The sequence below is a fragment of the Pristiophorus japonicus genome, chromosome 13 (genome assembly GCF_044704955.1).
Source record: "Pristiophorus japonicus isolate sPriJap1 chromosome 13, sPriJap1.hap1, whole genome shotgun sequence".
Lineage (NCBI taxonomy): Eukaryota > Metazoa > Chordata > Chondrichthyes > Pristiophoridae > Pristiophorus > Pristiophorus japonicus.
In genome coordinates, this window is record NC_091989.1 from 34260057 (window position 1) to 34274547 (window position 14491).

Here is a 14491-nt window from a genome sequence, read left to right on the forward strand (position 1 = left end):
AAAGGAAGGATCGAACTTAGCTGTGATGTTCTCCAAGAAAAAATAGTTTTCACACTGTCTGAAGTTGCACTGCCGCCACACCCCAACAAAAGCCAGTACCTCAAGAGAAGCAGGCGAGAAAATCACAAAGTACAGCAGAAGGTGAACACTGAATCTCATGCATTTACTTTCCCTACTGAAATTTAAAAGCTGGGCCCTAAGAAAAAATAAGCATCTGCATGCTTCTCTTTTCTGTACGAAAGAATCCATCCATGGTACTGTGTGAGACTTAATGAAATGACTGGTTGAGGAAGATAAGATGTATGGAAAGTGAATAGAAATTATGAGAAGAAGTCATTTCATGCATGTCAATCAATAGTATAACTTTACCCACTGGTCAGATATGTACATCTTGTAGTTTAGAGAGGTAGTTGCATACCTTACAAGAACATTTAGATTAGTGATTTATAGCTCAGAAAAGCAAATATAAAAAATGGCGATTTATAACGGGACATTGAAATCAATCCAGGAAGTTTGAGTTTAAAGCGCTGTATAGTAGATAGCCCTTATTTCCCAGGATCAGGTTCACTTGATTATGTAAGTACTTCACTTTATTTGGATAATTAAGCTTTCGATAAGGGAAACCTTGCTTATGTTGTCTTACCCTGTAATAGCTAGTTAACACACCCTTGCTCTGGCCATCGTGGCTCCCCGACTTGCCAGAGAACAGCTCCGCAGGTCGGGCTATAAAAGAGCTGGAGCGGCGTACCACTCCAACCTCCAGTGCGAGCTGCTCCAAGCGTGCAACAATTTTGAGATGGGTAACTGGGTGACATCATCAAAACCCTGGTCGCCATTTTAGAATGTGGGCAGGAACATCAACAGGACCCAGGTACAGAGGAGTAGGAAGGTCGGGGCGGATGAGCGGCAAGTGTTTGTGGTGAGATGCGGTGAATGCTTATGGTGGAGGAGCGGCGAGAGATCATGGCGGAGGTGCGACAGATGAGGGTTCGGGGCCCAGAAGAGCCAAGGGCCCAGGGGCAGCACGGGCCAGCCCACACTGCGATATGTGTGCGCGCTCGGTCCGTGCAGCAGAGCAAGTCTCCAGTCGTCTTGGTTAATCCTTGCCACTGGACCAAGACCTAGCTCTGTCAAGCCTGTGTGATGGCTGGTGTACAACAGTCACCACACGTTAAAAAAATCCAAGCGCAGGCAGCTTCCACCCCTTCAATTGGAGTTCAGGACTGGAACATCAGATCCTTCATTGAAACATCTGTGAACTCATGGAAGCAAGTCTTCCTCATTTGGCGGACAGCCTATGATGATGATGCTCTGGCCAGCAAAAGGTAATCAGAATATACAGCATTAGCAGAGTGATCCTAGTTAACAGCAAGCTTGTAAATGTAAATGTACAGTATGACTTCAGCTCATTTCACCACATTGAAACTTATGAGAATATATGTGCCTATTTTACCACTGCCCCACAATTTCCTAAGCCAATGACAAAATGTTGAAAATTATTAATACTAACAACAGGATATTAGCTATTTTGATGCACAGTCCTGACTTATCTCAAGAGATTTAAGATTGTAACAAACAGTTAACTCCGAAAATTACTTTTAACTTTTGTTTTTCATATTGCAGCCATTTCTAAATTTACATTTCTAATTTGAAAATGCAATGTTCTGAATGAAATGCATACAAGAATAAGTACTTCCTCAACTTTAAATATAGTGGGTGGAATTTGCTGTCGTGCGTAATTTAAGCTAACCCAAAATTATACCCATTAGTGCACCCATTTTGATTACATAGGATATATGGCACAGAAACAAGCCATTCGGCACAACCAGTCCATGCCGGCGTTTATGCTCCACTTGAGCGACCTCCCATCTTTCCTCATCAGCATAACCCTCTATTCCCTTCTCCCTCATATGCTTGTCTAGCCTCCCCTTAAATGCATCTATATTATTCGCTTCAACCACTCATTGTGGTAGCAAATTCTACATTCTCACCACTCTTTGGGTAAAGAAGTTTCTTCTGAATTTCCTATTGGATTTCTTGGTGACTATCTTATATTGATGGCCTCTAATTATGCTCTTCCCCACAAGTGGAAACATTCTCTCTGTATCCACTCTAACAAAACATTACGTAATTTTAAAAGACCTCTATTAGGTCACCCCTCAGTCTTCTTTTTTCAAGAGAAAAGAGACCCAGCCTGTTCATCCTTTCCTGATATGTATACCCTCACATTTCTGGTATCATCCTTGTAAATCTTCCCTGCACTCCCTCATGTGCCTCTATATCCTTTTTATAATATGGTGACCAGAATTGTACGCAGTACTCCAAGTGTGATCTAACCAAGATTCGATACAGATTTAGCATAATTTCCCTACTTTTCAATCTATAACTCTATAAGTAAATCCTAGTGCTTGGTTTGCCTTTTTATGGCCTTGCTAACCTGTGTCGCAACTTTCCGGCAGTGATTCATTTCCAGCTGTAATTCAAAGAGGAGAAAGGCAGTTCTTCCAGTTTCTTGGGCAATATCTACCATTCAACATCACTAAAACAGATTATCTGGTCATTATTACATTGCTGTTTGTGGGAGCTTGCTGTGCACAAATTGATATTTATTTACACCCACATTTCTTGCCAATCTCATTAATACATGCAAGAACGTAGAAATGGGCATAAACCAGTGGAAATGAACATTGGGGAGCGAGCAAAGCGCCAAATTCGCACTATATATTTCTTCTTTAATTATGAAAATTAAAGTTTCAAGCCATCTAACAGTCATTCATGCAGATTAGGCACAGCATGTATAAGACCATGCAATCGTGAAAGCTTTTAATTGTTGAATGTGACTTGTACTGATGTCATAAAAATGCATACAAAGAAACAGAAAATACAGTGTACGCCTCAGTGACAATAATCAAAAAACAATCACAATAAAACACCAGAAAATTACTTTGTTTGCTGCTGTGCCGAGAATGTTGCACTTAATTTTACACTCATTTTGAAGCAGTGTAATTGCAAATCATTCACTTGTATGGCTCTTTGCCTGGGGGGGGAGGAGGGTGGAGCCATAATAATGTGGCGAGCTGCATTCAGGCACAGTGATCAATAGATGGGCATCAAAAAACGATTAAATTCGAGCGGATTGTAATTATGTGCTGTCCCAAGTTAATTCCACCTTTTATGCTGGATATTTGCTTTATGCCCCAATTGTAAATAACTCAGGGTTCAAATAGGGAATTCTACCCCATTATTCAATATTCAATTACAATATATTGCTTGATATTAATAAATAGAATTTGAATGTCATTTGAAATTTTTACACCCACTTTATTCATGCAACAGTAATAATAAGGCTTTTCATTACAGAGAACAAATAAGGATTATACTTGGCCTTAACAAAATAAACTAACATAAGTTATCAAAATCTTGGAACGTACCACTGTAACACAAGTGTTTTGGTCAAATGTCACATAACAACTAATGGTCCTAGTCAACTTGCCTACAATTAGTGTTTCCTGAATGATATTTCAAATGTATGGTATTATCCTAGTCTGGCCCCTGTGTTTGAATCCAGCTCAGAATGTTGGCAAGGAATCCTCATCTATCACTTCAACTCCTGGCTCTCTCTTAAAAAAATGCCATAATTTGGTCTTTCAAATGTTCTTTTAGTCTCTCCTTGAGATTTTATTATGCAATTAAATACACCAGAGAGAGTTTGCTAAAGTGCAAATACAATCTCTCTATGAGTAGGAATGAAACTGCTAACTCAGGCGAAATTAAGTGCACTTTTGTAATGTAGACTCATGCCCAATGGGTTGGGACTACCTAAGGTCATTGACATACCTATCCAGCAGTAGATAGATGAGGATTCCTTGCCAACATTCTGAGCTGGATTCAAACACAGGTCCATAAGAACATAAGAAATATGATCAGTAGTAGGCCATACTGCCCCTCGAGCCTGCTCCGCCATTTAATAAGATCATGGCTGATCTGATCATGGACTCAGCTCCACTTCCCTGCCCACTCCCCATAACCTTTTATTCCCTCATCGCTCAAAAATCTGTCTAGCTCTGCCTTAAATATATTCAACAGGTCCACAGAGATTAAAGTTCGGTGTCCTGACACACTGCACCAACTAGTAATCTACTAACTTTTAATTACTTAGACTTATAAAATACATTTTCTAGCTGTAACACAACTCCAATTTTACATTATTTTGGCGCCAATTAGTGTTGAATCACATGCATTTTAATTGGGACTTGAATATTCTTCCTTCTTTTTCACATATATTGGCTACATAATAGTACTATCTTCGACACCTTTTTTTGCTGAAGTGCTGATGCAAAACAGAGTGGTTCGAAATAGTGGCAGTTAGTTATATCACAGCTGATGCACATCATTGGTGGTCCTACACGAACTCTTTTAGATGGTCTGCCCATGGACATAGAAACATAGAAAATAGGTGCAGGAGCAGGCCATTCAGCCCTTCTAGCCTGCACCGCCATTCAATGAGTTCATGGCTGAACATGAAACTTCAGTACCCCATTCCTGCTTTCACGCCATACCCCTTGATCCCCCGAGTAGTACGGACTTCATCTAACTCCCTTTTGAATATATTTAGTGAATTGGCCTCAACTACTTTCTGTGGTAGAGAATTCCACAGGTTCACCACTCTCTGGGTGAAGAAGTTTCTCCTTATCTCAGTCCTAAATGGCTTACCCCTTATCCTTAGACTATGACCGCTGGTTCTGGACTTCCCCAACATTGGGAACATTCTTCCTGCATCCAACCTGTCCAAACCCGTCAGAATTTTAAACGTTTCTATGAGGTCCCCTCTCACTCTTCTGAACTCCAGTGAATACAAGCCCAGTTGATCCAGTCTTTCTTGATATGTCAGTCCCGCCATCCCGGGAATCAGTCTGGTGAACCTTCGCTGCACTCCCTCAATAGCAAGAATGTCCTTCCTCAAGTTAGGAGACCAAAACTGTACACAATACTCCAGGTGTGGCCTCACCAAGGCCCTGTACAACTGTAGCAACACCTCCCTGCCCCTGTACTCAAATCCCCTCGCTATGAAGGCCAACATGCCATTTGCTTTCTTAACCGCCTGCTGTACCTGCATGCCAACCTTCAATGACTGATGTACCATGACACCCAGGTCTCGTTGCACCTTCCCTTTTCCTAATCTGTCACCATTCAGATAATAGTCTGTCTCTCTGTTTTTACCACCAAAGTGGATAACCTCACATTTATCCACATTATACTTCATCTGCCACGCATTTGCCCACTCACCTAACCTATCCAAGTCACTCTGTAGCCTCATAGCATCCTCCTCGCAGCTCACACTGCCACCCAACTTAGTGTCATCCGCAAATTTGGAGATACTACATTTAATCCCCTCGTCTAAATCATTAATGTACAATGTAAACAGCTGGGGCCCCAGCACAGAACCCTGCGGTACCCCACTAGTCACTGCCTGCCATTCCGAAAAGTACCCATTTACTCCTACTCTTTGCTTCCTGTCTGACAACCAGTTCTCAATCCACGTCAGCACACTACCCCCAATCCCATGTGCTTTAACTTTGCACATTAATCTCCTGTGTGGGACCTTGTCGAAAGCCTTCTGAAAGTCCAAATATACCACATCAACTGGTACTCCTTTGTCCACTTTATTGGAAACATCCTCAAAAAATTCCAGAAGATTTGTCAAGCATGATCTCCCTTTCACAAATCCATGCTGACTTGGACCTATCGTGTCACCATTTTCCAAATGCGCTGCTATGACATCCTTAATAATTGATTCCATCATTTTACCCACTACTGAGGTCAGGCTGACCGGTCTATAATTCCCTGCTTTCTCTCTCCCTCCTTTTTTAAAAAGTGGGGTTACATTGGCTACCCTCCACTCGATAGGAACTGATCCAGAGTCAATGGAATGTTGGAAAATGACTGTCAATGCATCCGCTATTTCCAAGGCCACCTCCTTAAGTACTCTGGGATGCAGTCCATCAGGCCCTGGGGATTTATCGGCCTTCAATCCCATCAATTTCCCCAACACAATTTCCCGACTAATAAAGATTTCCCTCAGTTCCTCCTCCTTAATAGACCCTCTGACCACTTTTATATCCGGAAGGTTGTTTGTGTCCTCCTTAGTGAATACTGAACCAAAGTACTTGTTCAATTGGTCTGCCATTTCTTTGTTCCCCGTTATGACTTCCCCTGATTCTGACTGCAGGGGACCTACGTTTGTCTTTACTAACCTTTTTCTCTTTACATACCGATAGAAACTTTTGCAATCCGCCTTAATGTTCCCTGCAAGCTTCTTCTCGTACTCCATTTTCCTTGCCCTAATCAAACCCTTTGTACTCCTCTGCTGAGTTCTAAATTTCTCCCAGTCCCCAGGTTCGCTGCTATTTCTGGCCAATTTGTATGCCATTTCCTTGGCTTTAATACTATCGCTGATTTCCCTAGATAGCCACGGTTGAGCCACCTTCCCTTTTTTATTTTTACGCCAGACAGGAATGTACAATTGTTGTAATTCATCCATGCGGTCTCTAAATGTCTGCCATTGCCCATCCACAGTCAACCCCTTAAGTATCATTCGCCAATCTATCTTAGCCAATTCATGCCTCATACCTTCAAAGTTACCCTTCTTTAAGTTCTGGACCATGGTCTCTGAATTAACTGTTTCATTCTCCATCCTAATGCAGAATTCCACCATATTATGGTCACTCTTCCCCAAGGGGCCTCGCACAATGAGATTGCTAATTAATCCTCTCTCATTACACAACATCCAGTCTAAGATGGCCTCCCCCCTAGTTGGTTCCTCGACATATTGTTCTAGAAAACCATCCCTTATGCATTCCAGGAAATCCTCCTCCACCGTATTGCTTCCAGTTTGGCTAGCCCAATCTATGTGCATATTAAAGTCACCCATTATAACTGCTGCACCTTTATTGCATGCACTCCTAATTTCCTGTTTGATGCCCTCCCCAACATCACTACTACTGTTTGGAGGTCTGTACACAACTCCCACTAACGATTTTTGCCCTTTAGTGTTCTGCAGCTCTACCCATATAGATTTCACATCATCCAAGCTAATGTCTTTCCTAACTATTGCATTAATCTCCTCGTTAACCAGCAATGCTACCCCACCTCCTTTTCCTTTTATTCTATCCTTCCTGAATGTTGAATACCCCTGGATGTTGAGTTCCCAGCCCTGATCATCCTGGAGCCACGTCTCCGTAATCCCAATCACATCATATTTGTTAACATCTATTTGCACAGTTAATTCATCCACCTTATTGCGGATACTCCTTGCATTAAGACACAAAGCCTTCAGGCTTGCTTTTTTAACACCCTTTGTCCTTCTAGAATTTTGCTGTATAGTGGCCCTTTTTGTTCTTTGCCTTGGGTTTCTCTGCCCTCCACTTTTCCTCATCTCCTTTCTGTCTTTTGCTTTTGCCTCATTTTTGTCTCCCTCTGTCTCCCTGTATAGGTTCCCATCCCCCTGCAATATTAGTTTAACTCCTCCCCAACAGCACTAGCAAACACTCCCCCTAGGACATTGGTTCCGGACCTGCCCAGGTGCAGACCGTCCGGTTTGTACTGGTCCCACCTCCCCCAGAACCGGTTCCAATGCCCCAAGAATTTGAATCCCTCCCTGCTGCACCACTGCTCAAGCCATGTATTCATCTGCGCTATCCTGCGATTCCTACTCTGACTAGCACGTGGCACTGGTAGCAATCCCGAGATTACTACTTTTGAGGTCCTACTTTTTAATTTAGCTCCTAGCTCCTTAAATTCTTTTCGTAGGACCTCATCCCTTTTTTTACCTATGTCGTTGGTACCAATGTGCACCACGACAACTGGCTGTTCTCCCTCCCATTTCAGAATGACAAAGCATCAAAATGCCTCAAAATCATTAAGACCATGATGACTTCAAATGTGTACCACGGATGGGGCAGAAGTGTTAAATTCTGCAGTATTTATAACCTAGCACACTATTTGCTATAAAGTAACTTGAGTTTTTTAATGTACAGTGCAACATCCACCTGAATACATAACTGAACAATAGTGTTTGGTAGACAGAAAGATTACATTTTCTACAATTTATAAAGATGGGAGTATTAATCGGAGAGAATAATATCACATCATAAACGGTTAGTTTTGGTACAGCATGCTCTAAACATCATAAACTTTTGATTTTCCTCTCCCCCCAATTAGATTTGTGACATTGATGTCTGAAAAATGTTCGCTATTATTTTGAATAGCACTCTACAAATTGAAAGTTAGCATTGCTGCTGTTTTTCTAGCTAACAAATATTATTTTCCCTAATTAAAAATGATCTCAACATGGCCAGAATATGTTGTATGGCAATCTGGAAGCACTACTTGACATCACCAGGAGTAAATAAGTGTTGTTGAATATTTCTACAAATGCTGTGCATTTTTTGAGAAACAATGCTCAGCAGCCAAATCTTTAAAAATGTTTGAAATTACTTTTCAAATCATAACTTGCAATAATTGCAAGAATTTTTGCACATTAATACTTTGATGCAACCAATACTGTAAATTGATGTATAGCACAGATGCTATTTAATAAAACATAAGAGACACAAATGGGAGTTGGGAAAATGAATGGTAAGTCTTGGATAATGATGTCATGAAGTCATGAATAAAACAAGCATAAGATCATAAATATCCAAAATGGTATTGAAAGCCAACACTAACCCACTGATGAACCATGAGTAGCAATGGAAATACAAATAAATATTATTTTTATAATCTATTCTAGAGCTAATTTTATCTTGCAGAATACAATAAAATTAATTCTTATAAATATGTCATAAACACTTGCAAGAATTTCATGAGTCTTTTTAAACATAAATGTGGACTTGAATAATTCCCTCACTTAAACATTTTATCACAAATCAAAAAATGTTGCCTCATGGCCAACCATCCTCTCCTGGCTGAGTTTTTCTGGCCTGGGTCATTTGCACTCCTGTCACAGACCGGTCCACTCACGGAACCTTGTACTGGCATTAAAATGGGAATGGGAGCAGGGAGAGGAGGCATAAACACACACTGGCCCTGAGTCCCAAAGATCATACAAAGTATTTAGCAGTAACAGAAATAGGAGAAGTAGAAGCTCCAACAACAGGGGAAATAGCAGCTTGATAAAAAGGGAATCTAGGAGCTCCAGAAACAGGGATATTTGGAGTTCCAGAAACTCCGAATGGATCCAGAAATCATTGGGGTGCTGCCGGACCTCAGCAAACGTTCCAGTCTGTGGAGTGTCCTGGTGCAGGTCATGCTGCCAAGTATAATTTTTCTGAACTGAAAAGTATCTTTGTGTGTCCCTCTGCTTTGGTGCCAGAAACGCCCTCTCCCACCTCAGCTGTGAGAATACCCAGAGTCTACTGCAGGCACAAGCCCAGTGACATCATAGAATCATAGAAACTTACAGCACAGAAGGAGGCCATTCAGTCCATCGTGTCTGTATTGACCCTTTGAAAGAGCAGTCGTACCTCGTCTCACACCCCATTTTTTGTCCGTAATTCTAAGCTCCTCATCTTCAAGCAGTCGTCCAACTCTGTTTTAAAATTATTCATGGAATTAGCTTCTACCAACTTTTCAGATAGAACGCTCCAGATCCCGACAACTCCCTGAGTGAAAAGATTTCTCCTCAACTCCCCTCTAGATCTTTTGCCAATGATTTTAAATCTATGATCTCTCGTTATTAATCCACTCGCCAGAGGGTATAGTTATTCTCTATCTACTCTATCAAAACCTCTCATCATCTTGAAAACCTCTATTAGGTCACCTCTTAACCTTCTCTGTTCCAAAGAGAACAGTCTTAACTTTTCCATTCTCTCCTCATAAGTGAAGTCCTTCATCCCTAGTAACATCCTGGTAAACCTCCTCTGTACCCTTTGTATAAGCATTTACATCTTTCCTGAAATGTGGTACCCAGAATTGTCCACAATACTCCAGCTGAGGCCTAATTTTATAAAGTTCTACCATGATCTCTTTGCTTTTATATTCTATTCCTCTATTTATAAACCCAAGTAACTCGTATGCTTTTTTTACCCACCGAATCAACTTGCCCTGCCACCTTTAAGGATTTGTCTATATGGACATCAAGGTCTCTCTGCTCATCAACATTTTTCAAAGTCATGCAATTTATAGTGCACTGTCTTTCCATATTAGTCCTCCCAAAGTGCATCACTTCACACTTCTCTGCACTGAACTCCATCTGCCATGCCTCTTCCAATTTCAACATCCTGCCTATGCCATCCTGAAGTCTATAACTATCCTCATCATTATCGATAACTTGGCCAGGTTTTGTATCGTCTCCAGACTTTATAATGCAGCTCCCTACACCAGAGTCCAGCTCATTTATAAAAATTGAATAGAGTAATGGACCCAAAACTGACCCTTAGGTAACACCATTGCAAACCACCTGCCAGTTTGAAAAACATCCATCCATCCATCACCACCCTTTACTTCCTGTCATTCAGCCCATTTTTGTATTCATACCTACACTTTCTCCTTAATCCCATGGGCTTCCATCTTCTTGATAAGCCTCTATGTGGCACTTTGTTGGATTCCATCCGAAAGTCCATATATATATCTATTGCACTATCTTGATCAACTTTCTCTGTTACCTCATCAAAGAATTCAATCAAGTTAGTCAGATATGATTTGCTTTTAACAAATCCATGCCAGCTCTATTTGATTAACACATGCCTTTCCAAATGAAAGTTTATTTTGTCCATGATAATGGTTTCCAATAACTTCTTCATCCCCGATGTTAGGCTGACTGGCTCCTGGTTTATCCCTCTCTCCTTTCTTGAATATTGGTACAGATGGAACATCTGAAATCCTGGACTGAGGCTGTTCTGGATTTCGGGTATTTCTGGATTTCAGAACGTCTTTCCGACATCCCGAAACCGGACACGCCTGGGTCGAGGTAAGGAGCAGGGGGCCGCCGAGGTAACGAGAGCGGGGGCCCGCCAAGATAAGGAGAGCGGGGGTTCTACGAGGTAAGGAGAGCGGGGGCCCGCCAAGGTAAGGAGCAGGTGGGGGGGGGGGGGGGGTGGTGGAGAGCGCCGAGGTAAGGAGAGCAGGGGGTCGCCGAGGTAAGGAGAGCGGGGGATGACGAGGTAAGAAGAGCGGGGGACGACGAGGTAAGAAGAGCGGGGGTCAACGGTTCCGGATTCGGCAGCGTCGGCTGCAGGTCAGGGGTCGGGGTTCCGGGTCAGAGGTCAGCGACCGGGAAAAACCTGTGTTGAAGACCTGCAGAAAAGGTAAATTAAAGTTGTTATTTTAAAATTATTTTTCTGTGGTTAATTCGGTTTAAAAAATGTCCAAAAAAAAGTCCAGCTTCCGGAACATTTTCCGGATGACTCCGCCACGGGTTGACCCGATGTCCGATTCTGGAACATTCTGAATTTCGGAATTCTGGATTTTGGACGCTCAACCTGTATAACATTAGCAACCCTCCAGCACTTCTTCTGTATCCAATGAGGATTGAAACATAAAAAGTAGGAGCAGGAGTAGGCCACCTGGCCCCTAGAGCCTGCTCTGCCATTTAATATCATGGCTGCTCTCATCATGGACTCAGTTCCATTTCCCTGCCCGCTCCTCATAACCCTTTATTCCCTTATCGCTCAAAAATCTGTCTATCTCCGCCTTAAATATATTCAATGACCCAGCCTCCACAGCTCTCTGGGGCAGAATATTCCATAGATTTACAACCCTCAGAGAAGAAATTCCTCCTCATCTCAGTTTTAAATGGGACGCCCCTTATTCTGAGACTATGTCCCATAGTTTTAGTATCCCCTATGAGTGGAAATATCCTCTCTGCATCCACCTTGTCCAGCCCCCTCATTATCTTATTTGTTTCGATAAGATCACCTCTCATTCTTCTGAACTCCAATGTGTATAGGCCCAACCTACTCAACCTATCTTCATAAGTTAACCACCTCATCTCCGGAATCAACCTAGTGAACCTTCTCTGAACAGCCTCCAATGCAAGTATATCCTTCCTTAAATAAGGAGGTGTATGCAGTACTCCAGCTGTGGCCTCACCAATACCCTGTACAGTTGTAGCAGGACTTCTCTGCTTTTATACTCTATCCTCCTTGCAATAAAGGCCAACATTGCATTTGCCTTCCTGATTACTTGCTGTACCTGCATACTCACTTTTTGTGTTTCATGCACAAGGACCCCCAGGTCCCTCTGTACTGCAGCACTTTGCAATTTTTCTCCATTTAAATTCTAATTTGCTTTTCTATTTTTTCTGCCAAAGTGGATAACCTCACACTTTCCCACATTATACTCCATCTGCCAAATGTTTTCCCACTCACTTAGCCTGTCTGTATCCCTTTGCAGATTTTTTGTGTCCTGCTCACAATTTGCTTTTCCACCCATCTTTGTACCATCAGCAAACTTGGCTACATTACACTTGGTCCCTTCATCGAAGTCATTAATATAGATTGTAAATAGTTGAGGCCCCAGCACCGATCGCTGCGGCACCCCACTAGTTACCGTTTGCCAACCGGAAAAAGACACATTTATCCCAACTCTCTGTTTTCTGTTAGTTAGCTAATCCTCTATCCAGGCTAATATATTACGAAAGATTATGACCAATGCCTCTGCTATTTCCACCTTTGCTTCTTTCAGTAACGTAGGATGCATCCCATCCGGACCAGGTGACTTACCAGCTTTCAGTAATACTAATCTTTTTAGTTCATCGCTATCTATTACTATCCTGTCCATAATTTCCTTCTCCTCTTTTAGTGTAACCATTCGCTTCTTTTGTGAAGACAGATGCAAGGTACTCATTTAATATTTAGCCATGTCCTCTGCCTCTACAAGAAAATCTCCCTTTGGGTCCTGAATAGGCCCAACTTTTTTCCTAGCGAACCTCTTACACTTTATACGTTTATAAAATACTTTAGGGTTCAATTTAATGTTGCTTGCTAATCTTTTCTCGTAACCTCTCTTTGCCTTCTGTATTAACTTTTTCAATTCCCTCCTGTACTTTCCATAATCTTTCTGGCTGTTAACTGAATCTTGCTCCTGATATTTGTCATAAGCCTCCTTTTTCTGTTTTATCTTAACTTTTATTTCCTTTGTCATCCAGGGCACATTCGCTTTGGATACTCTACCTTTTCCCTTCAAAGGAAAATGTCTCCTTTGTACCAAAACGATCTCTTCCCTAAATGCATTCCCATGCTCCGATACTCCTTTACCCTGCAATCACCTTTTCCAATCTACCTGTGGTACGTCCCTTTTTAAATCACTGAAATTAGCTCTTCCTTAGTTGAGCATTTTTACCTTGGAAATTTTAAGGTCCTTTTCCAAAATTACTCTAAACCAAATTATGTTGTAGTCAGTATTAGCTGGATGATCTCCTAGTAGGCCGAATGGCCTACTCCTGCACCTATTTTCTATGTTTCTATGTTTCTATGTAACAGACTCCACTTGACTACCTCAACTAGATTCAACACTGCTCCTTCCTTGTTGGACTGGAGACAAATTGATCAAGAAAGTTCTCTTGCACACATATCAGAAATTCCTCTTCTTCCTTCCCTTAGTACTTTGTTTTTTCCCCAGTCTATATTAGGGCAATTAAAGTCTCCTAATATTACTATTCTATTTTTGTTACACACTTTTGAAATTTGCCAACAGATTTGCTCATCTATCTCCTGCTCACTGTTTGAAACTCTGTAAAAAAAAAATACTCCATGTAGTATATCATTTCTATTTAGAACTATAACATCATCCTTTATCAATATTACCATGGCACCTCCTCTTTTTCCTTCTCTTTCATTCCTGAATACTTGGTAACCAGGAATATTAAGAACCCATTCCTGGCCTTGTTTGAGCCTTGTCTCTGTTAATGCAACCACGTCATAATCCCATGTAGCAATTTGTGCCTGCAACTCACCCACCTTATTAGTTACACTATGGACATTGACGTACATACAATTTAATACCTCCTTCATCATTTTTGCTATTTAACTCAATATGGTCCCTGCAATTTTGGGGCTATTTCTACTTTACTGCTGCTTCTATCTCTGTGTCCTCTGCTCCTTTCTGGTGCCCCTTCTCCTGCTAAATTAGTTTAAACCCACTCGAACAGTACAAGTTAACCTCTCAGTGAGAACATCAGTTTGGGGATACCCTAGAAATTCTGTAGCTGCATTGTGAGGATGAAGACCTGAGGGAACGGAAATCCTCCCCCTTTTTCTCTTTGCTGAACTTGGTAACTGAGGTACAACAAAGGGGAAAATCTGCCTTCATATTTTTGAATTCTAATTAGTAATGTTCATTTAATTTTCAAAATCATCTTTCCCTCCACCTGATCCATAATATCATTGAGTACAGTGTATAATCTCAAGATATCAGGGTTTGGAAACTATCAAGGTGCCTTGTGGCAACAAAAAAGTATTTTTAGCTTAATGGCTATCCTTTTTAATCCAAT

General features: G+C 41.5%; 1 protein-coding gene across 3 annotated transcripts in view; it reads right to left on the minus strand.

Annotated features, from left to right (window-relative positions):
• magi2a (membrane associated guanylate kinase, WW and PDZ domain containing 2a) overlaps positions 1-14491 on the minus strand; it is a 1034101-nt gene that overhangs the window by 169860 nt on the left and 849750 nt on the right. For 2 of the 3 annotated variants that reach the window (XM_070897359.1, XM_070897358.1), the window contains exon 8: positions 2438-2473. The exons of the other annotated variant lie outside the window; for it this stretch is intronic. In XM_070897359.1, the coding sequence (XP_070753460.1) occupies positions 2438-2473 (36 nt within the window). The remainder of the gene's footprint in view (positions 1-2437; positions 2474-14491) is intronic. 3 annotated transcript variants of the gene reach the window in all.